The sequence below is a fragment of the Furipterus horrens genome, unplaced genomic scaffold (genome assembly GCF_987537825.1).
Source record: "Furipterus horrens unplaced genomic scaffold, mFurHor1.1.pri manual_scaffold_5, whole genome shotgun sequence".
Classification (NCBI taxonomy): Eukaryota; Metazoa; Chordata; class Mammalia; order Chiroptera; family Furipteridae; genus Furipterus; species Furipterus horrens.
The window spans coordinates 91,850,209-91,872,324 of record NW_028327175.1 but is presented as its reverse complement, the minus strand read 5'-3'; the positions used below and the strand labels follow the sequence as shown (position 1 = coordinate 91,872,324).

General features: G+C 34.4%; 1 protein-coding gene across 2 annotated transcripts in view; it reads left to right on the top strand.

Annotated features, from left to right (window-relative positions):
• The window catches only part of FBN2 (fibrillin 2), a 276,567-nt gene that overhangs the window by 168,778 nt on the left and 85,673 nt on the right, over positions 1–22,116 (top strand). For both annotated transcript variants that reach the window (XM_090279079.1, XM_090279078.1), the window contains 8 exons: positions 1,594–1,713; positions 2,588–2,713; positions 3,560–3,682; positions 5,341–5,463; positions 11,102–11,254; positions 13,730–13,783; positions 15,393–15,518; positions 17,989–18,114. In XM_090279079.1, coding sequence (XP_090135205.1) covers positions 1,594–1,713; positions 2,588–2,713; positions 3,560–3,682; positions 5,341–5,463; positions 11,102–11,254; positions 13,730–13,783; positions 15,393–15,518; positions 17,989–18,114 — 951 coding nt within the window. The remainder of the gene's footprint in view (positions 1–1,593; positions 1,714–2,587; positions 2,714–3,559; positions 3,683–5,340; positions 5,464–11,101; positions 11,255–13,729; positions 13,784–15,392; positions 15,519–17,988; positions 18,115–22,116) is intronic.

Below are 22,116 nucleotides of genomic sequence, written 5' to 3'. Positions count from 1 at the left end.
TAATGCTCTAAACTCTCTCTTTTCTCATTTTGCTTCATTCCTTTGGCTCAGGAGAATTTTGGTTGATGTTATCAACCAAAAGTTTAAATGTAAGTGAGTGTTAATGGGCTGAAGGTGCCTTTGGATGAATTGAAAAAACATTTAATCTTGTTTTTTTTTGCTGTTTTTATTTTATTTGCTATGAGATTTTTCACTCTCCTTTACTAGAGAGAGCTTAATTGCATTCCATCTGAATGTTTATATAATTGAGGTTGGTGAGTTTGATAGAGTACAGTTCCTGTTTCAAGAACATCTGTGAAAAGAGTAATCTGTTTATTATAAGGTTAAACCTGTGAATTGATTTTATTGTTGTGCTCTCCAGTTTAGCTGAAATTGTATATGTTAATCGCTTCTACACGTATATGAAATGGCAAGTCATTATACCCTCACCAGCCAGCCAGGTTTTTAATTTGCAGGCATTGAGAATACTGTTCAGTGGGTATTGCTGAGAGAACATGAATTAAACTTTTTCTAACACTGGTCCATGTGATTTCTCTGGGAGTTGTCTTCCAGACTATTGAGACTACCATTTGGTTGTGTAGTTCCTGAATTCTGCAATGAGTTTTCATTGAATCAAGCCTTAAGAGGACTTGAATGAAAAGCAGCAACATTTTTCACGTTTAAGATCAGAACTAGTGTTTGCATAAAACTTGGTTTTATGTATAAAAAAAAAATTCCTGTGGCAATTTTAAGATCTTAGAGAAACTTGAAGCTAATGAAAATAATAGGCTAAGTTTTGTTTAAATTTTTTTTTAAATTTATTGATTTGAGAGAGAGAGAGAGAGAGAGAGAGAGAGAGAGAGAGAGAGAGAGAGAGAGAGAGGAGGCGGGGAGAGAGAGCCATCAATTTGCTGTTCCACTTATTTATGCCTTCATTGGTTGATTCTTGTACGTGCCCTGACCTGAGATTGAACCTGCAACCCTGGTGTATCTGGATGATGTTCCAACGAACTGAGCCATCCAGCCAGGGCAATAGGCTTTGTTTTAATTAATTTTCATTTTCTACTTCACCCTATGTTTGTTACTTCAAAATATTACCAAGCCTCAATGCATATATAGTTACATATATAGTTGAGTTCACAAAACATAATAAAGAAATCCCATAATCCATCTATCTCTTTCATTAAAACTAATAGCAGTGACAACATGTAATATATACATATATTTCTAAAAATCTTCAATTGATCATTTAATACTGTACTAAATCTTAGAGAGGCTGTTCACTTGCTCAAACTACTAAAAATAATAAGCACGACAGCCCCTTGGACCCATGGCTGTGCCTTTACAGAGCCTGTGCTTTCAGCCATCGTGTGTTATTCAAATTGAAAAATCATTATTTCTTGATTAAAGCTTATACTCTCCAATAGGCAATATTTTTGTAAATCTCCATAACTGGCCTCTGTATTTGAAGAAAGGAATGTTCATTCATTTATAAATACTCTGCTATTTAGATTATTACCACTGACTCTCAAGTTTGGGGGGCCTAAATGTACTTTAAACAAACATTTCTAGAAATGGAGTGAAGTCTATAATGGTTTCTTTTGCTGCTCACAGATGTTGATGAATGCACATCAAATCCCTGCACTAATGGAGATTGTGTTAACACACCTGGATCCTATTATTGTAAATGTCATGCTGGATTCCAGAGGACTCCTACCAAGCAGGCATGCATTGGTAAGGCAGCTTGCTTTCACATATGAAAATGTTCCGTGAAGTACAGCGACCCAAGCTGTTGAGGTTAAAAGTAGATTTATTAAAATAAAACATGGAATGAAATAAGTGCTGTTATGTTACTACAGATTTATTTTATACTACCTTCAGAAGGGTTTCCTTTATACATAAACACAATTTGCATATGTAACCCAAGCAACGTGGTATCTGGCTTCACAAAATTTCAGTTTATGTTTCTTCCCTCGATCACAGCTTCCTTTCTCTAAGTAACATCAGTAGCATTACTGCTCTCTGATTAACAAAACTTAATATTTATAGTCATTTTTATGTACTGTTTTCTCTGAACGCCAGCCACACACAGTCCAACACCAAATTATGCCTAGTCTTTACCATCGTCCAAACTCTACCTCACTGATCATTCACGTCATTATTCTTTTTGCAGGTAACAGTGCTTGTCTTCTTTTTCATTTCCTATTCATCATGGGTAGTTGCTTCAACAAATTTATTGCAGAAGTTTTTATCATGTTGCTCTTAATTCAAATATTCTATACTTTATTACTCCTGCTCTGACATTTAAGGTCTTCAACCACTGTGTCAAAAACAGCTTTCCTACCTGCCCTCTCCGAGGATCTCTGCACATCCCATTTCATTTTTCTCTTTTTCCCTCTTCAGTTAGTCAGGGCTTTAAAATTTCTTACACCTACCAATCCAAGAAAAAAAAGTTGGTGAAAAATGAAAATTTTGCTAAAGAAGCAACATAATTTTGTATATTACATGTAAAAATAAACTGGATATTTGAAATTAAATGTATCATCTTACTGTTTTTATCTATAATTATTGTAAAAGAATAATGTTTGGCCATTCTTCATGTCCCCAGATATTGATGAGTGCATCCAGAATGGGATTCTTTGTAAAAACGGTCGGTGTGTGAACACAGATGGAAGTTTCCAGTGTATTTGCAATGCGGGCTTTGAATTAACTACAGATGGAAAAAACTGTGTTGGTATGGAAATTGCCTGCTTTCTTGCAAAAGATTTTTGAAGAAGATACATTTTTATTTAGAACCATATATACTATTTCCATGAAAGCTCACTCAATGCATGTGAGAGTTCTTCAGGTGACTTAGGGAACATATGATGCATTTAACATCAGACTAGTAAAGTGAAACAATGGATTTTTTTTTTTTTTTCAAATGTTATAGCAAGGAATTTATAACAAGGACTACTTCACCGCTTCTGGAAATTTCCTGTATGGTATATGTTTAATTGTAGGTAGCACTTGTTCTTTATAGTAACTATTACTGCATTTCACATATTGGGGTTACTATACTGACAAGATAGAACAGGTCTCCCCCATCCTCAGCCTGGGGGAATATAAAAATATTTGGCGTATATGAAAATCAAATCTCTAAATTTGTGTTCCTGGTGATATATAGCAGTACAGCAGGTACCAATACTCCACAGAAATATTCTATTCACACAGCAACACATATTTCACCCACTAATGAAAGTCCTGATTATTTTACGATGAGATTTGTTGTTGCTTTATTCTCTCTTACAAAAAGAAAACCATATTAACTGTTGGTAATCAAAATAAAATGCTATTCATGTGGTTTTAATAGCCACTAAGCACAAAAGTTACTTAATTCTTTCCTTTACATTCATGATACTAAAGACTCTTCACATTCTACACATTATTTGCTGTCACTCAGTTTGCATTCATATTAGGGGAAAAAAAATTCGTGAGCACATGGTTCATTTACGTAGTGGAATTTGGTGATTGTTTGTGGAAGGAGAGGAAACCGGTTCCCTCAAGGCCAGTGGTGTGAGTTCCTCTCTCTCCTCCACAGATCATGATGAATGTACAACTACCAACATGTGTTTGAATGGGATGTGCATTAATGAAGATGGCAGCTTCAAGTGCATCTGCAAACCAGGATTTGTCTTGGCTCCAAATGGGCGTTACTGTACTGGTATGTGTGGCTTTGAGATAGGAAAGTAACCGTGATTGAAACCATCTTTTTTATTTGAATGAATCACGCATGAATTACTTCAGTTTCTTCATGTGGATTTTATATTATTTACATATCTTGCTAATTCAGTAAGGCAGGTGTCTAAAGCTTCCTAGAAAAACACACATTGTGGTCTAGGAAACAGTAATATCTTTACAAAAATAATAATGATACAAGAAAAATTAAGGGAATGACGGATTAGTTCTAGCAAGTCTGAAAGAGACAGTGGAGAAATAATTTCTTTCTACTCATTCCCTGAATAAAAAAGAGAAAGAAAAATCTTGAAAGGTTTTAATTTTTATGTGTTCTCAGAACTAAGTTTTTGACTGTCATTACATCTTTTCCATAAAACTAATCTACACATCATTTGTGATTATTATTATCTAATAATGTGATGTTGATTTGGTGAGGAAATAACTTAAATATTCCTATCTACTTTTGTTTATAAAGCCATTTTGAAGGCCAAGCACTAGTGATAACTTTAGTAAGCAAAAGATACACCTCTTGGAAATAAATAAGGCTATTTTATGTGTAAACTGAAAATTGAAATTTAGTAAGGGGAAACTAATTTTGCAGTTCCTAGTTAAAAACAAGTTTTTTTTTCCAGTTTTCTCCTTTCAGTCAAAATTAACTCTGTGAATGCTTTCTGCCTTCAATTGCACAAATTTATCTGAATACCGAATAAGACTCATCACTAATCCCTATAATTGCAATGCAATTCCAGGGATGGTAGACAGAGAAAATCAAGATTGATTCTCATGTTCCTGAATAAAAAATTGCTTCTTGACTATTCAAGAAAAAGGAGTACAGGAATAAATAGAACTATTGTAGCTTTGTTGGTGAACTCATGAGTGGGAAGTCATCTCAAGGTTAGCTGACTTGGATGTAAGACAGGATCTGAGATTAGCATTATGTTCCATCTAGTGGGTAGCATTGTGTTACAGCATGTAACTTATTCCAGAATTTCTTAAGAAAATTAAATACACATGGAAAGATGATCAGTTTCTGCTTTCTTGAAATTATTTTTTATTAATTTTCTTTTTATAAATGTTGTATTCCGTAGCCTTGAAGTGTTCATGATTTAGCAGCCCTTTGCTTTAAAGACTGTTTCATCATTTGGAGAAGTCATTTAAGGTTGAGTTACCTTTGATAAATTGAAGCAGATTAAAAATTCAAAGAGATACCCCAAACTATTTTGATGTTATGAACTGATCAAATTAATATCAAATCATTCCTCATAGTTAGAATTGTATATACATAAAAAGTGATTACCAAAGTTTACCTTTTAAGAATCTGTTTCACTTAACTAACTTGGATTAAATATTATTTATATTAAGCAGGGTTGCTAAATAAATAATGAAAAATGAGTTTGTGTGGCTCTTTTATTCCTAATGAGTAAACTTCCATTTAGTTTTTTTGAAAATGTTTCAGAGTTGCATTAAAACATGAGATTCCCTGATAAATCTAATTAAAAAAAAAAACATTTGTTATCTCATTTATGTTCTTCCACAAATTATAAAATTAAAAGCAAAGACTTGAAAGCATAGGGTAGTGGCATCAGGTAAAAATGTAGTTAAATTTACTCAGTTTTGGCCTGGCTTGTGTTTCCCTCTGGGCAGATGTTGACGAGTGCCAGACCCCAGGAATCTGCATGAATGGGCATTGTATCAACAACGAAGGGTCCTTCCGCTGTGACTGTCCCCCAGGCCTGGCTGTGGGTGTGGATGGACGTGTGTGTGTTGGTAAGTGAAACATTCTGTAATGGTGTCAGCGTCCAAATGATCTTTGAGAAGGTGATAGAAATAGATCCATCCAATGGAGTAATGTTTAGCCATAAAAAGGAATGAAGTACTGATACATGAGAAGGAAAGGATGAGCCTTGAAAACATGCTAAGTGAAAGAAGCCATTGACAAAAGACTACATAGTATGTGATTCCATTCATAAGAGATGCCCATAAGAGGAAGATCTATAGTGACAGAGCAACTAGTGGTTGCTTAGCGCAGGGAGGTAAGGGGTGGCAAGAGAAGGGGGGATAGCTAAAGGGTACTTTTGAGGTCATGAAATATTCTAAAATCAGATGTAGAGATTATTGTACATACCTATGAATATGCTAAAAACTATTAAATTGCACACTTTTAAATAGATTAATTCTATGGTATGTGAATCATAACTCAATAAAGCAGTTTTAAAAAAAATGGACAGAGACCTCATCTAGCTCCCTTCAGAAGGCTTTAAGGAGAGGCCTGTCAAAAATCTGGAGAGGAAATAAAAATGTCCTTAGCAAGCATCCTTGATAATGTTAGATAACTGAGTTTATAAATACAGTTGGTTTAGTTTTTTGTAATTAGTAACAATGAAGGCAGGAAATAAGGATTATAGTTACACTTAAGTAAACTCTTTTCACCCAAACAAAATTTAAAATGTGAATCATCAATATCCTAGTACTTAACTTACATCAAAGGTTAGAAATATTTTTTTATATAATTATTATTCATCACTGTGCAACTAGCTATGGAAACAAGGGAAAAGTATGAGAAAGAATTTTGTTTTATTCTAAGCCATTCAAAATTTCTTTTGGAGACTTTTGTCAATGTGTTCCATGAAAAGCAATCAGAGTTGGCAGTCATCAACTTTAAAGAAGCAGGCAAAACAAAAATATCATTGGCGTTTCAAACCAACTAATATGTTCTAATGATAACAGTAGCAGAGTGAGTTAGTTGTAAAAATACATTAAATCTGTTTTTCCCTCTGAAGCACTTTCATGAGACCTCTAGGGTGTGTTAGCTGTTGTGCACCCTCTATTTTTTAGGTTATACACTAAAAGGAAGACATACTTACTAGTGTAAAAGTAATTTTGAGAGAAATGAAATTCTTTCTTAGATATAGTTGATAGCACTTTACTTTGACCTGTGGGAATCAAAACAGTGGATCCCGAAGTGGGGTGGAGGGAAGAAGCAACAGCAGATGGAAATAATCTGTCCACTCTATCCAATCTAGGATTTATTTCAGCTTACAAAATTGTCATCACTTTGTTCAGGGATATTTCAGATACAGAACTAGAAGAATGTAGCTCCTTCCTGCTTAGAGAGCTAAAATATTTTCGGTTGCCTTGGTACACTTATTTTTTCCCTTTACCTTAATGATTCTGTTGAAATCTACAATGAATACAAAACTAGTTTTGAAAGGAAAAATTTTTATTTTAAGCAACCAACATATTTGGTAGTTGTTAGGAACTCAGTGTTCAATCACACAAAAAAATCATTCTCTGTGTTCGCATACAGAAAAGGCATCAGAAATTGTTGGAAAGCTCTCTCCATTTTTTTACACTTGTGGTCACTTAAACTACTTAATAAAAACTTCATGTGTTCTGTGTGTAAAATTATATATTACTGTTCCCATAACATGCTAGATGTGCTTTCTTCATGTCTTCTGCCTTTGGTGATGATTTTGAGATTCACTGATTGTCGAAGTTAAAATGAATCACTGTGATGAATTGTTAGTAGAGTTAGCACTTTAATTTTAGGTTTTTTAAATTTGTTTGCTCATTTTTGTTTCCCTAGATACAGAGATGTGGGTTTTTATTTTCAGAAAATTTATTATCGTAACTAGTATGTTGAAGAAACCCGACTCACAGACAGGGTGTAACTCTGATTCCGCCAGGGTCAGAGTGTGTGAGGCGAGGGAGAAGGTGGAAGCGCTGATAACTGTTCTAAGGTGGCTTCAAAATTCTTCAGCTTTACACATGTTTAAAGCCAACTTCTTCCTTCTGGGGGACTCATGGGTACCTCAGAGGTATTCAACTTCCCTTCCAAGGCTGCGGACACTGCATTTTTCTTCCTTGTGGCTACTCCTTGACCCCTAGTCTTTGGTCTTTCAGCAATTCACTTCAGACAGTCTTGATGGTTCTCATCCCCCTGACACACAGTCATTTTGTCTAATGCATGGGGTATGCCCATCTTGTTTACCATGTCAATAGACGTTGATCTCACCTCCCAACTGCTCCTACGGAAGGAATAGCAGTCTCTCACCTTTGCCTGTTAGGTGTCCTGGGCGGAGGTGAGTACAGAGGTCTTGTAAGGTTTCAGAGGTGAGGAGGGAATCATCTCCAGCTTATAAGGTAGCTCTTGCTGCACCCCCCACTCCCCACCCCACAATTCCTTTCCAAGAAACCCTTTCTTAATTGCCACTCTCTTAAACTTTATAGCCAGTGTATTGGGAGGGGTTTAGGGATCAGGTCACTAGTTTTCCATACCTACTTTCTTCAGGATGGAGACTCCAAATTCACCTTCTTACTTGGTATTCAGTACCATGGGATTTCAACTAAATTTTTTTTTTTACATTCTGTTACATTAGCTTACGAATATGTCAGCATCTTGCCCTGACCTGTGTGACCCGGTTAGTCATAGTCCTGCAAAGCAAAAGGTTGCCGGTTCGATTCTTGGTCAGGGCATATGTCTGGCTTGTGGGTTTGGTTCCCAGTCAGGGTGCATGTGAGAGGCAGCCAATCGATGTTTCTCTCCCTCCCTCTTCCCTCTCTTCCTCTCTTTCTCTGAAAATAAAATAAAATGAAAACTTTAAAAAAAGTCTAGGTCAGCATCTTGATGAAAACCATTTAACATTTCTGTCAGCTAAAGGTTAATTTTCTTTCTTTCTTTTTTTTTTTTCATTTTAGCTCTTCTATTTACAAGTTGCATGGCCTTGGACAAGATTCGTTACCTCTCTGTGCCTCTTTTTTCATTAGTTGCTTTGGGGATTAAATAAGCTAATATGAGATTTGTCTGTGTAAAGCTTTGAATAATGTCAGGCACATAGAAAATGCCCAATAAGTTATCTATTACAATTATTATTGGTTTATTAAATTAGAATGGTGGCCTAACATCTAAGGCATAGTCTTATGCAATAAAGTTAATACTCGTCGTCGTCGGCAGCCGTCCGTCTTGAGAGACGATGGTGTAGCTTCTTAAGAGTCTATCTGCACCGCCGAGAACGGCTGTGCAGTCCGACTCGGGAGTGACACGGTATCTGTCTCCTCCCGTGTTAAATCGACATCTTGCAATGACGCTGGGGTGTCCTCTCCAGTGAAGCTGAAGCTACAGAGCCTGGGCAGGGTGATATGGAGGGTCTGCTGTTGCCCATGCAGCAGACCCCCCCTCTCTTCGCAGCTGAAGGGTCCAAGGGAAAGACGGAGTCAATACAGCTTGGCTTCAGGTGCGCCGCAGGAGTTGCCGGTGTTGACTACAACATCAAACCGCCTTAAGGACTCCGGCTCCGGATTTTCTGTCGGGGTTTACTCCCTTAGCCTTTCCCCTGAAGAGGTATGCCGCAAGGCAGCGGAGGTTTTTTGGAGTCAGAGTTTTCCTTCTCTGAAAGTTAATACTGAACAAAGAATAAAATATAATTAGGAGTTTGTGTTTGTACATAGTAGTTCACCAATGTGTATAGACTCTGATAATTACCTGAGGAAATCCTTTAAAAATTCCAATTTTTGAGAAAGAAACAGCATGGAGAAGTTTGATAGCATATGGAAAAGCTACTGCTTAGCATTTAGGTCTAGTCCCCTGCCAAAGTATTCTCGTGGGCATATCCTAGTGTGCTACTGGGTTTGGTGCCTCTTGTCCTGTCCATCTGTGAACAGTGGCTTCGTTACACTTGAAAAATATAATATAAATTAAGGTTACAGTATTTGAACAGGAAAAGATTGACTGTCCTCATTAAAGAAAGAAGCAAGGAATGAAGCTGCCATCACTTTTTTGTTTCCTGTGTGTCCTAGGCTTTGCCCTTAATGCTTAACAAACACATTCTCATTTATAATATAAACTCTATCCTCATTTAATGGATGAGAAAAATGTTAAGTAATTTAAGTAAGGTTATCTCACAGGGATCAGAGTCTGGGACAATTCATGTCCCTAAAATCCACACAGAAGTTGTACTACCTTCTTTTTCATGAATCTCCTAGTGTTGTTAACCTGTAACACAAACCAGTATGTAACCCATCTCACTCTTCAAGTGAGTACCGTAGGCTTTTTTATTAACTTGCTCCTAAATATTGTGTGTGGCTTATATTCATAGTAGGAAAACAGAAGTAACTTCGACCATTCTGTGATGCCTTTTGACATGATTGGTGACATCGAAAGAACTCACAGAAATTACATTGGGAATTATGAACTGCGTCATGTTTGTGCAAGTTTGTCTTTGCGTCCTATTCTTATGTGTAACTCAGAGCAGACTGTCAAACTTGGCCACAGCCAAAGCAGAAAGGGGCAACAGATGCCTTCAACAAAGTTGGCGTGGTAAATCTCATGGCCCTCTTCCATTTGAGCATATACATATCTCATTGTTTTAGTGAAGCTATAAATCTCATTGTTTTAATGAGAAACACTACCAGATCGTAAGAAATCATTGGGTGACTCACTTTGCATAATAAGCCCATAAAGTTATTTCCAACAAGTTGTGAATAATTATAGCTATTTATAATTTGATGGAATTACCATGTTACTATATATTGCTTGAAAGCTGTACTGCTTCTCTGGCCTTTATGATGATCTTAGTTTTTTATAGCTCATCATTTACTGTCTCATAAAATTATAGCATGTTTTATGAGAATTTAGAGTGAGAAAACTGAGCAGGATATTCTTCTTTGAGATGTAGCATGAAACAGTAGAAAGAGGAAGGACTTTGGACGGCAGATGAATCTGAGCTGAATCCCAGGTCAGCCAATGGGTTGCCTGGGTCTTGGAGCTACTTATGTAATCCCTGTGAACCTGACTTTCCTCGTCTGTAACATGGGGCTAATGATCACTACCCTGTGGCATTGTTGATCTGGATTTTCAATGAGTTGATGTCTGTAAAGCAGTTAGCACAATGCCAAGGGCACATAGTGGTAGTTATTTTAAAAAACTGGGCTATTGAGAGTCTGAGGTTAAAACAGTAAATGAGGATTGAAAAGGAAGGAGGAAATTTCACAGTAAAGCAATGTCATCTCAAGGTAGTTTTCACTTCACTGCCCTTCATTGTTCAAAAGAAGTTTTAAAATAGAAGTCCTACTAAGTGTCATTTTGAGTAGAGTATAGACAGTGATTAGAGCTCAGAGTGTTGTTTGTAACTGGAAATATACCTGGTTCAGTGAAAGGCCTGGGAGGGTAAGTGGGACAAAGGCTGCTTGAACAACACATAAAGCGGCTTCTGGTAAAAGAGGAAAAAAACAAGTTGTTGATATGGATTCATTCTTTCACTTGTTCAACAAACATCTGTTGATTTTGTAACACTATTAGCTGTTAAAAAAAGAAAAACAAGCTTTCAGTCTTGGGCTAAAAGAAGCTCTCAGTTTTGAAATCTGTCTTTATCACGACCTCAAATCATTATTCTTCTGTGTCCCTTAGATACTCACATGCGCAGTACATGCTATGGTGGAATAAAGAAGGGAGTGTGTGTCCGTCCTTTCCCGGGTGCAGTGACCAAGTCTGAATGCTGCTGTGCCAATCCAGACTATGGTTTTGGAGAGCCCTGCCAGCCATGCCCTGCCAAGAACTCAGGTAGTCCCAATGGCCAGTTTCATGCCTGATAGAGTCTAGAAATGTAGCATTAGATGTTTGGCCAAAGAGTAGATCAAGTCTGAAGTGCTTTGTCATTATTTTTAATTGAAAAGAAGTATAAACCTGTGTTGGTATGTGAGACATATGGGGCAGGGGGGGAGCAAAAAAAAAAAAAGTAATTATCTTCTGGAGGGCAGACCCCCTGCAGTACAGGATTTCCCCACTAGGTGGGTGTTCTAGGAACGCTTCTGTACCAGTGTACTAGCTGGTGGTGGTATGAGAGGCTACGTTCAGCTTCAGTAAATTTTTTTGAAGATCCTTTCAACACATTTGCCCATTTCATGATGGGTGATTTACAAGCATACTTGCCCACACCACACTGAGTATTCAGCTGTTTTTGACCAAAAAAGGAATGACCCTCATGCCCCACCCTCCCTACTCACCAGACCTCACCCGAAGTGATATTGTTTTATTTCTCTGGGTAAAAAAAGTCCTCAAAGGGAAATAAACATTTTGCTGATATGAAAGAGGTGAAACAAAAAATGTCATAAGCACTAAAAGGCATCAAAATCAACTAGTTCAAAAACTGTTTTGAGCAGTGGAAAAAATGTCTCGATAGGTGTACTGCATCAAATGGAGAATACTTTGAAGGTGACTGAAGTTTAAACATGTAAGAATAAATACACATTTTTTATAAATAAATTCCAGGTTTTTGGGGTCCCCTCGTATAATGAGAGTTCGCTTTTATTTACCTAAGATCTCTAGACAAAAAGGAACACATGATGAATAGAAAAATTTACCTGCTGATCCAATTATGATTGTTAAAACAGAATTTTTACATAAATATTTTAGTCTCAATGTTCTCAATCTGTGGTGTCAATTGTGAAGAGAAATAACATAAACTTTACTTTTTGCTTTCAAGATTATTATAACTTTAGCAGAACTTGATTTTATTTATTTATTTTTATCTTAACATAGAATGATCTTAGTTGATAGTCTATTTAGCTATTCCAGACTCTTAGGCTGATGAGGTTGATCCTCTTTATTCATACTTTTACTAAACTGTATTGAATATATAAGCCTGTATTGAGTATATGTAAGAACACTATAGATTAAAAAATATACACGATCTATTTTTCTTTAAAATTGCATATAGTAGAGAATATAGGTAGGAACATATAAATTATAATTTAGTGTGATTAGCCCTTTTAAAGGGATGTAAAGAACTGGGCAAGCATAAAGAAAGGAATAGTTAGTTGTCTGGGGAAGATGGGAATGACTTCACAGAGGGGATCATATTTAGTTTGGTCTTGAAAAAAATAAGAACTTCCCACATGGAAGATAGAAGAAAAGCATTCAGGCAAAGGAAATGGCTTGTCATTAAGTAAAAATTCCTAAATAGGTTGTTCAAACCTTAGCAAAATGATGAGAGTCCTTCTGGAAGAACTATTGAGTATTACAATTTTTAAAAAGAAGAGTTAATGAAAGAAATCTTGCCCTAAAATATATTAAATTGAATTATGCATATTATGAAAGAAGTACAAAAGTTGATAAAAGGACTAGATTTAGAAGGTCAGTAAACAAAATAAATTAATCTAGAGACAGATGGGAATAGAAATAAATGGTCTTGAAAAAAAATGAGAACTTCCCACATAGAAGATGAAAGAAACACATTCCAGCAAAGGAAATGACTTGTCATGTGAAAAATCCTAAATGGATTGTTCAAACCTTAACAAATCAATGAAAGTTCATCTATTGTAGAAATAAGTGGGAATGTAGGATACCATAAAGACAGCATTTACATCAGTGAAGAAAAATTGAACTATGTAATGAATATTATTGATAAATATCAGAAACAATATGGTTAACTCCCAACATTAAACTTTATAAAAATAATGTTTTATGAAATATATAAAAATTTGATTATTTTGTAATGATAAAGGGCCCTCACACTTGATCTTAGCCAAAAGGCCAAGAAGCAATAAATAAAGGGCTTTCAAAGCAGACATTGAAGACTAAAACACACACATAAATTAGAAAAAATTTTCTTAATTTATAAGGAACTTATATTAATAAGGGAAGTTGAAATACTCATAAAAGGAGTGCAATGTGCATAAATAAGATTTTACTAGGTAGAAATTGTTCCAAAATTAAAAGAAAATTAAAATAAGATATGATTTTTGTTTATTAGGTTGGTAAGTATAGATGATTGATTTTTTCCCAGTGTTCAGGAGGGTGTACAAAATGGATCTTCTCTTATACTGCTGATAGAAGGGTAACTTGGCACATTTAGGGAAAGGAGGACTATTTATAGAATTCTTGTAATAATTATGTGCTAGAAAATGGTCATTTTTTAATTTTAAAAATTAATGCATGTAATTCTTGCTAATGATACTTCTGGAATTATGTAAGTGACTTGTATAAAACAGATATAGTATAGAGTTTTTAATTTCTTTATTTGTTTTTATCATATAGCTGAATTCCATGGTCTATGTAGTAGTGGAGTAGGTATCACTGTGGACGGAAGAGGTAACTATTCTATTCCCCATCTTATAATAACTATAAATGGTATAGTTCTATGATTCTATTGTAACATTATGAATATGATCACATTTAATATTATAAAAATATGTCATTGTAAAATGGTAAGATAAATTATCTCTAAGAACAATTGTTCTAAGAGAAATGATTATTAAATGGCATGTAGGTGCACCTTTTTCATAGTGGATAAATATGTGTTAAATACACATTGTTAAAAATGTCAGTATCAAACTATACCCAGTGATTTTATGGATACCATTGCTTCAGAAGAGGCTAGAGTTGATATTTAGGTAAAAAAATAAAGACTGATATTTTATTTTTAATTAAAGAATGGTGCTGACATGGTTAAAAAAATCTTTAAGACATATTTGCTATGGATCAAGTTTAAGATATGCTGCCCTAAAAGTAAATTGTTAGAACTGTTTATGCCTAAGAATACTGAAATTTTTTAATGTAACTAAAGAAATGAAATTTATTAAGTTCTCTTATTTTAAATTTAACGATATCATTAACAAAATTCCAAAATGGAAACTTAAATATTAAGTACACATGTGTTTATTTTAAAGTTATTTTATGTTAATAAACATATAGTTTTGTTTGTTTTTAAAAAATAAAATTGTAGGGTGCTGTTCATCTGCATTTTATATATATATATATATATATATTCTTTTACTTTCATATCTGAGAAGACCTTAGACAAAATATAGATTAGTTAACAGGATAATGTTGCATCTTTGCAATGAATATCAAAAACCAGAGTAAAGAAGAAAATTTTACATGTTTCTCCTAAAAGTAAAATGAAAAGGCGGGCATTTCTGGAGTATTTATGGTCTTCCAAATTCTAGAAAACAATATTTAGCATCAAAATAGTGACCAAATGAGCATCGTGATCAAAATTTGATTTTATGCCTATTTTATATTTTAGTCCCTTTCAATATGGCCTCCCCAACAGAGCCAGCCACCTGTTGAAACTGCCTGGTTGCTCATACAAACACATCATTCCTCAAGTCCCACCAAACATGGGTGGCAGAGGGTAGACATGGTCATGGCTTATTGTAAAACACCATGTTCTCAAACATCAGTGTTTGAACTGTCTTCTTTATTAATTTCAACTTATCAACAGAGAAGCATTTATTAAGTATTGTATTACGTAGTTGACTATAAAAGTATGACAATAAAATAAAAATATTCTGTGCCATCAGCGGCCATAAAGTTACACAGACCACCATACAAAATGTTTGTCTTTTAATTAGGTGGTTATAATACCTACCAAAATGAATTTTCCTTTGGATTTTAAGCCAATAGCCTATAAATTTCTTTATTAATTTTGTCATAAATACAGGCACATTACATGGTTTAATTCTTTGAATTTCTGCCAGTTACCTTCATTTTTCTTATGACTTACCAGGGAGATGTCCTGTATCTCTCAATTTTATCCTTACTTCTTATTTTCATTTCCTTTCCTTTTCTGAAAGGTAGGCAAATTGCGGGTTTGCTGAGTTAAACACTTTGTGTGTTGAGTGATTTTTGTTAAACCTGTATGTATCAGCAAACAATAAAATGTCTGTGAGTATTAAACTCTCTACATTTGATGCAGATATCAATGAGTGTGCTTTGGATCCCGATATATGTGCCAATGGAATTTGTGAAAACTTACGTGGTAGTTACCGTTGTAATTGCAACAGTGGCTATGAACCAGATACCTCGGGAAGAAACTGTATTGGTAAGTTATTTGTTATATTTATAGATAAGCCTTTCATGTAGTTTAATCTCATAGAGTGTGGGAGAAATCAAAATATAAATAAATTACTATAACTAGAGCTCTTACAGTTTCAGTTTCTCTTGTTTTCTTCTTAGTACCTAAATATATACACATTTTGGAATCAGACAAATTTCTGTTGCACAGTAACAAAAAACTTAGTATTTCAATTTTTCTTTTTTCAAATGGACACATACTAAATTATTGGACTGTTGTATTTCTGCATCTATCTTAATTCTATAATTTTTCACTAAGAAATAGACTTCAAACATTAACAGGGCAGTATAAATAATAGTAAGTTAAGAAAATACAGTCTTACAGGTTGATAAAACTTTAACTTACATGCTATAACATAGCTAAACATGATAACTGAAATGGATGCTTCTTTTTGTATGTAAGAGAATGTTTGAAAACACTCAAGTATGTAGTTCATGTATTCAAGAATTTGTAAGGAATCTAGATTTTCCCATGAAGCACTTTAGTTCACTTTTATAAAATTAATGTTTTTTGATCCATTATTATGCATAGTAACTTTTATACCTAATCACATGACTGTTACATTCAAGCCTTGATGATTACGATTAAAAAGAAATACATTTTTTTCTGAATTTATGATACTGGCTTTTATTATTGAATATGTCCATTTGATCTTGAGTTGAAGAAATACATGCAGATGGATATATAAAACTATATTAAATATCATGTACTTATAGATTTTGACACCTACTGAGAGGGGCACTAGCCAAAGATTATTGAAGATATACAAAATATGCAAACCAGCTAGATTTATTCACCAAAGCAAAGTTGCTTCCAGCATAAATTCCAAGTACAGTTGAGCACATGGTACTCTCCTAAAAACAGATTCAGTGAGCATTCACACACGGAACATGATTCATGGCACTACTTAACTCTTTAAATTAGGTATATGCATGATTTTGGTAAAAATTAAAACTAGATTTTAAAAATAAAAATGAAGCCAAATTCCGGTTTTCGTTTGTTAGGGCTGCTGTAACGAAGTACCCAAAACTGTGTTGCTTAAAACAGTAGAAATTTATTGTCTCAGGTTGGCAAGCCAGAAGTCCAAAGTCAACATCTCCCTGGAGCCATGCTCTCTCTGACAGCAGCAAGGGAGAATCCTTCCTTTCCTCTTCTAGCTTCTGGTGTTTGTCTGAAATCCTTGGCATTTCTTGGCTTATAGATGTGTCACTCTAGTCACTTGTTCATCTTTCCCTGTGTGTCTTCACATCATCATCCTGCTATGGGTGTCTGTCTCTCTTTCCCCTTTTTGTGTGCATGCCTGTCATATTGGATTACGAACTATGCTAATGACCTCATTTTAACTAGATTACTTCTATAACAATCCTATTTCCAAATAAGGTCACTCGCAGTCCGTGGTTCTAAGGGGTTAGGACTTCAACATATCTTTTTTAAGGGACACAATTCAACCCATACCATGGGTAAATAAAATGTGATGCAGCCACTTGATAAAACAAACAATATGAGGGAAATTATGGTAATGCTTAAAATACAACACTAATTTTTTAAAATCAATATTTGAAATTGCAACAAAAACATAATATCCAAAGGTAAAAAGATCAGATAAAACACAAAAAATTAATATTATCAGTAGTGATAGAATTATGGGAAATATTTTTTCAATCTCTCTTTTTCAAGTTTTTATAATGTCAGTGTATTGTTTGGTGAGGTACAGTTGTTATTTGCAAGACTAAAAATGTTAACTTTCATCAAAGGAACTCTTCACCCCAAACTGCAATTTTTATTTTTCTATCATTAACTCTACTTGCAAAAATGGGAGTGTGTGGATATGAAGATAAAAATCCAATGGGAGCTTCTTAAATTTGAGCTTTAAATATTTTCTGGGCTGCTCTAGATTGCTAAAGGAATATGTAAAATACACCATTAATTTCCATTAATAATTAATTATTTCTGAGGTTAAAAACATAATGGGATAAGATTAGTAAATACCATTTGTTTAACTACTATTTAATGCATTCTTTATTACAATTTTAATCAAAAAGTTTTTAAAAATTGCTATTTTTATTACATATAAGCAAACATATAGGCAAATGAGTTTCATCTTTTAATCAATTTCATCAGTGCTTAAAATATATCTAATGTAATCCCCCTACAGGACAATAAGTAAGTGAAGAAGAACGCAGTAATATGTCTTTTCCAAACTACAACATACCTCCAAGGGACTTCAAAACATTTTAAAAGTAGCCACCAGCGTAAGAATTTTCCATTTGAATAAAACTGAATATATTTTGTTTGGGATCAGAGAATGTGTTGTAGCTACAAAGAGACTATATCAAGGAGAGGAGTGAGGGAAAAACAAAAACAAAAATAAACCACCGTTGGTCACTGTGCTATGTTTCAATATGTGTATCTGCTGTCTTCTGATGGTTGCTTCCAGATATTGATGAGTGCTTGGTAAACAGACTGCTCTGTGACAATGGCCTGTGCCGAAACACTCCTGGAAGTTACAGCTGCACCTGTCCGCCGGGGTATGTGTTCAGGACTGAAACGGAGACATGTGAAGGTACGAGCTGTCTTCCTTGCCTTAGATGTTAATAAGGAAGCACCTAGGTTGCTTTGTCAAGTTCAGTTAATCTGCGAGTTTTAGAAATAGCATGTACCTAACAGTTTATGAATACCATTAGTTTTGTTCTATTCAGATAAAATAACAACAAGCATTTTGAAGTCTAAAAACAAAAGTGAAAAGTGAAAGGAGCCACTTTGTTTTACTTGCTGAAATATAATGTCAGATTTTTGTTTGTTTACTTCGGTTTCCCATTTTAAAAACCACTATGGCACATTAGACTAAGGGCACCTAAATTGTAATGGCAGGTTCAGCTCTTATGCATTTTATTCATGAAATGATTGATACAGTACCCCGGAGGTCAGCCCAGAAAATATTTGGGGCCTGACTAAAAATGGTTATCTTAATTAAATTTATTGTCTGAAAAAAATTGTCCTTTTCATTTGACAATTTAATAGTTATTTGGTCTTGCAGATCATAAACCTCCATTTAAGAGCTGTTTTCTTTTAACCATATTTTTCTGCAGTGAAAGTTACATGAATGAATTAAATGCTTAGGGAAGGCCTAGTTTTTAGCAGATACCAGCTAAGTAATGAGTGCATTCAATTATGTTTTTGTTTCTTGATCAAAGTACTGTGTATTTCAAAATAATCTGTTGTATGACTACTAGTCATTGTTCCTTCTTAAGTCTCACTTTGTGGGCCTACAGAAATTATCATATGCAATAACTACTTCTAAACAAGTAAAACTTTTTAAAAAGAGATTTCATCTTTAATGATTTTGAGTACCCCTTTCCTTATCTGTTAAAGTATTTATTTCTTAGTGACTCCACAGCCAAGAAAACTGCAATGGTAATCTTATGCAAAAAGATGTTAACATTCTCTCTTCATCTTATTGTTTAACTTCAAAGCATTCTTGTGAACAGAAACAAGTTAGGACTGGAAAGAGATGCCAGAACACAGATGATTCAGCTGAAGTCAGTGAAACGCAATTACAACATGCAATTTTAAGTCAGAATTGAATTGGAGGGAACACTGAGAAACAGTAATTAGCCTGAAGGGAAAAAAAAAAACAAAAAACAAAGGAAAGAAAACAGCATAAAATATAGTTTTTGTAATCGTAGTTCTGATAACTGTTTCCCCTGGCTGACCACCCCATTTTGCAAAGGCTAACTCAAGAAAGTGGTCTTTCCATTCCCAGTTAAAAGTACTAGAAGGTTCATCTTTTCCTTGGCTGAGCAGGGGCTCACGAGAGCTTTGAATATCTTTCTGTAAGATATGAAAGCTCTCACTTTAAAGTAGTTCAGGCTTCTCAAATGTATTCAACCAGAGGCTTTATTTTCTAGCACCCACTCCCACCCACTCCCAACACCTATTATTCTTCAAAATTCCCCTGAGAAATGTACTCTGTAAAAAAAGTACTCTAGCTGCATTTCCTCCATGAATAAGTATTTTGGTGGGTGGGAGAAGGGATTCAAGAGTTTATTAATCATTTTGTTCTTTATTCCCAACCTTTCATACTTTCTTATCACCATCTTTTATCATTTTATCTAATTTCTGTTGGAGTAAGGAACTCTGAAAGCAAGAACAGTTTAGGATAGCTTCTTGATTCAACTGGGAAGCTGATGAGCATTAGGACTGGTTTCCCTGTCCACAGCAACGTGACCCTTTGGTGCTACTGTGAGAGATACATATAATGGAGAACTAAATAGGTAGTGTCTTTGATTCAGTTTGGTCAAAGTTTGGTTTGTATGCTGAATTGTCAATGATATTTACTGTCCAGTACATTCCCTCCACTGTAACAAGTAAGATAGAGTTGAAGGGTACTAGACATACCAAATAATAAAGAAAATGCAGGGGCTCTTGTGCTTATGCGAACAATTGAAGAGTAAGAGCAATTGGTGTTTAATAATGGTGTTGAACAATTACATAAATATTAAGGCGCATTAACACAAAATCAGGCAATGGTGAGGGTTAGAAACAGTTCTCTTCACTCATTTTGTCCAAAGGATAGTTGTTTTGGGCAAATCTGAGCCTTTTCTTTAATATGAAATATGTTTTATATCTGTCATTCATAAGAAAGAAGTTCATGCTATGTAAATAAAACAGAAATGATAGAGAAATATTTTGTCTCTAACCTTGTGACGTTGGTGGAAATAAAAATGATTTATCATGAGAAGCCTAACCAAATAACTTCTACATTTTCTTCCCACTGTTAAGTTATTTGCATTTTATTAAATGTTTTGCCAAAAAAATGGAACTGAAGGCCACGAATCTCTTTTTCTTTTGGGTCTCCTCCTTATTTTTACCATTGAATTCACACAGTAAATTTGTCTGCCTGAAGCACTTCTCTTCATTCTGTTCTTTCTAAACTAATTTCCAAAGACTAGACAGGGAATTATTAGCAGATTCATTACAGACTCTTAACTTTCTCTGTACATATATTTGCTGCATTCACTAATTTTGTTTGTCATTCACATTTTCAATAAGCTATTTTAAATATATAATAGCAGTAATGATAAAGTACCTCTGATATTTCAGACTGAAGTTACACAAAAACTTTATTTTACTTTTTTTGTTTGAGCTCTGAGAGCCTGTGAAAGTTAAAATTTTTACAGCAAGCACTGTGGTTTAGATTGTGTTTCCAGTGACATAACTAGTTAAATGTAAACCAGATGTTCTTTGAAGTTTATTTCCAGGAATGTACAGTGAACTGTTTCAATTCCTGGTTCCATGACATTTATAACATAAAAACATTGTATTTAAGGAAAAATTAAACAGTTGATATCTGTAGCTGTCATTGCATGTGTTTATAGTTTTTGAGTTCATAATTGCTTAATTTAAAATAGGGATTTTGAAAATATATGATACTGACATTCTTCTGTTTTGGGAGCTTCTTACAAATGAAATAGGTGAGCTATCTATAGTTTGTCCTCAGATTAGTTATCTGCTTCCTGACTATCTGATTCCTTTTTCACACTGTGGTTTTATGGAAAGAATTTCAGTACTCTGGAATAGATTTTTTTCATTCCAAATCTGTGCCGTATTTACAAAAACCTGCTCTTGTATTTTTCTTTTAAGAGGTTTTCTTGCTACAGACAACCTGAAAGGAAGATGTGTTTATATTTCCTCAAACAATTTTTACTTAAAAATTAAATTACCACCTGGATACTTCCTTAGTAGTTTTGAAGTAGCAAAGAAGGAACACACCTGTTTTCCACATTGATTTTTAAATTTGCATTTCAAGTCTACAGATTTGAAAATCAACAGTGAGCTCTGCCTTTTCAGGACCAGCTTAGCTTATATTTGACTTGAGATATTCAAGAGCAAGCAATACAATGTTACACTTATTTATATATCCTGAGTGTTGTACTTTATATTTAATTCAAAGGGATGTTCAGAAAATAAATAAGTATTCTGGTGAACTCAGAAACCCTAGTTAGTATTCAACAAAATATGTCTTGAGGTATGTTGATCTGTTTCAGATAATTAACCAAATACAAAAAGAAATCTGTGTACCCCCTTCTTTAAATGGAGTGGTTGAATTTATACTAAAAGTCAGTCTTTGATGTTGTTGCTAATACTGCAGCTGAAACTTGTATTTATTTTTAATTAACTGCTGTTAAACTTTTTAACTTTATTGGTTTGACATTTTCAATAGTCGCCATTGAGAACACGGCCATACTCTAATTCTGTTTATTTCTGACTATCAACAAGAATTGTTTAGATTATGGCATATGATTTGATTTGGGACTCAAATTAATGCTAGTAAGGTCTATATGAAGCAATTAAAAGTTTTTGGTCTTTTCTATTTTACCAAACTTATATACACTTTAAAAAACTTGCCACACCAAACATATAAATGTGGACAGGCTAAAGAGAGAGGAAGGTAGGTAAGCACTGGAGGAGAATGCTATACCTGGTGTTGAAATGTCATCCCTTATTTTCTGATTTGTATTCAGGAGTTTGGAATTAAAGCCAGCATGGTGATATTTTCTCTCTA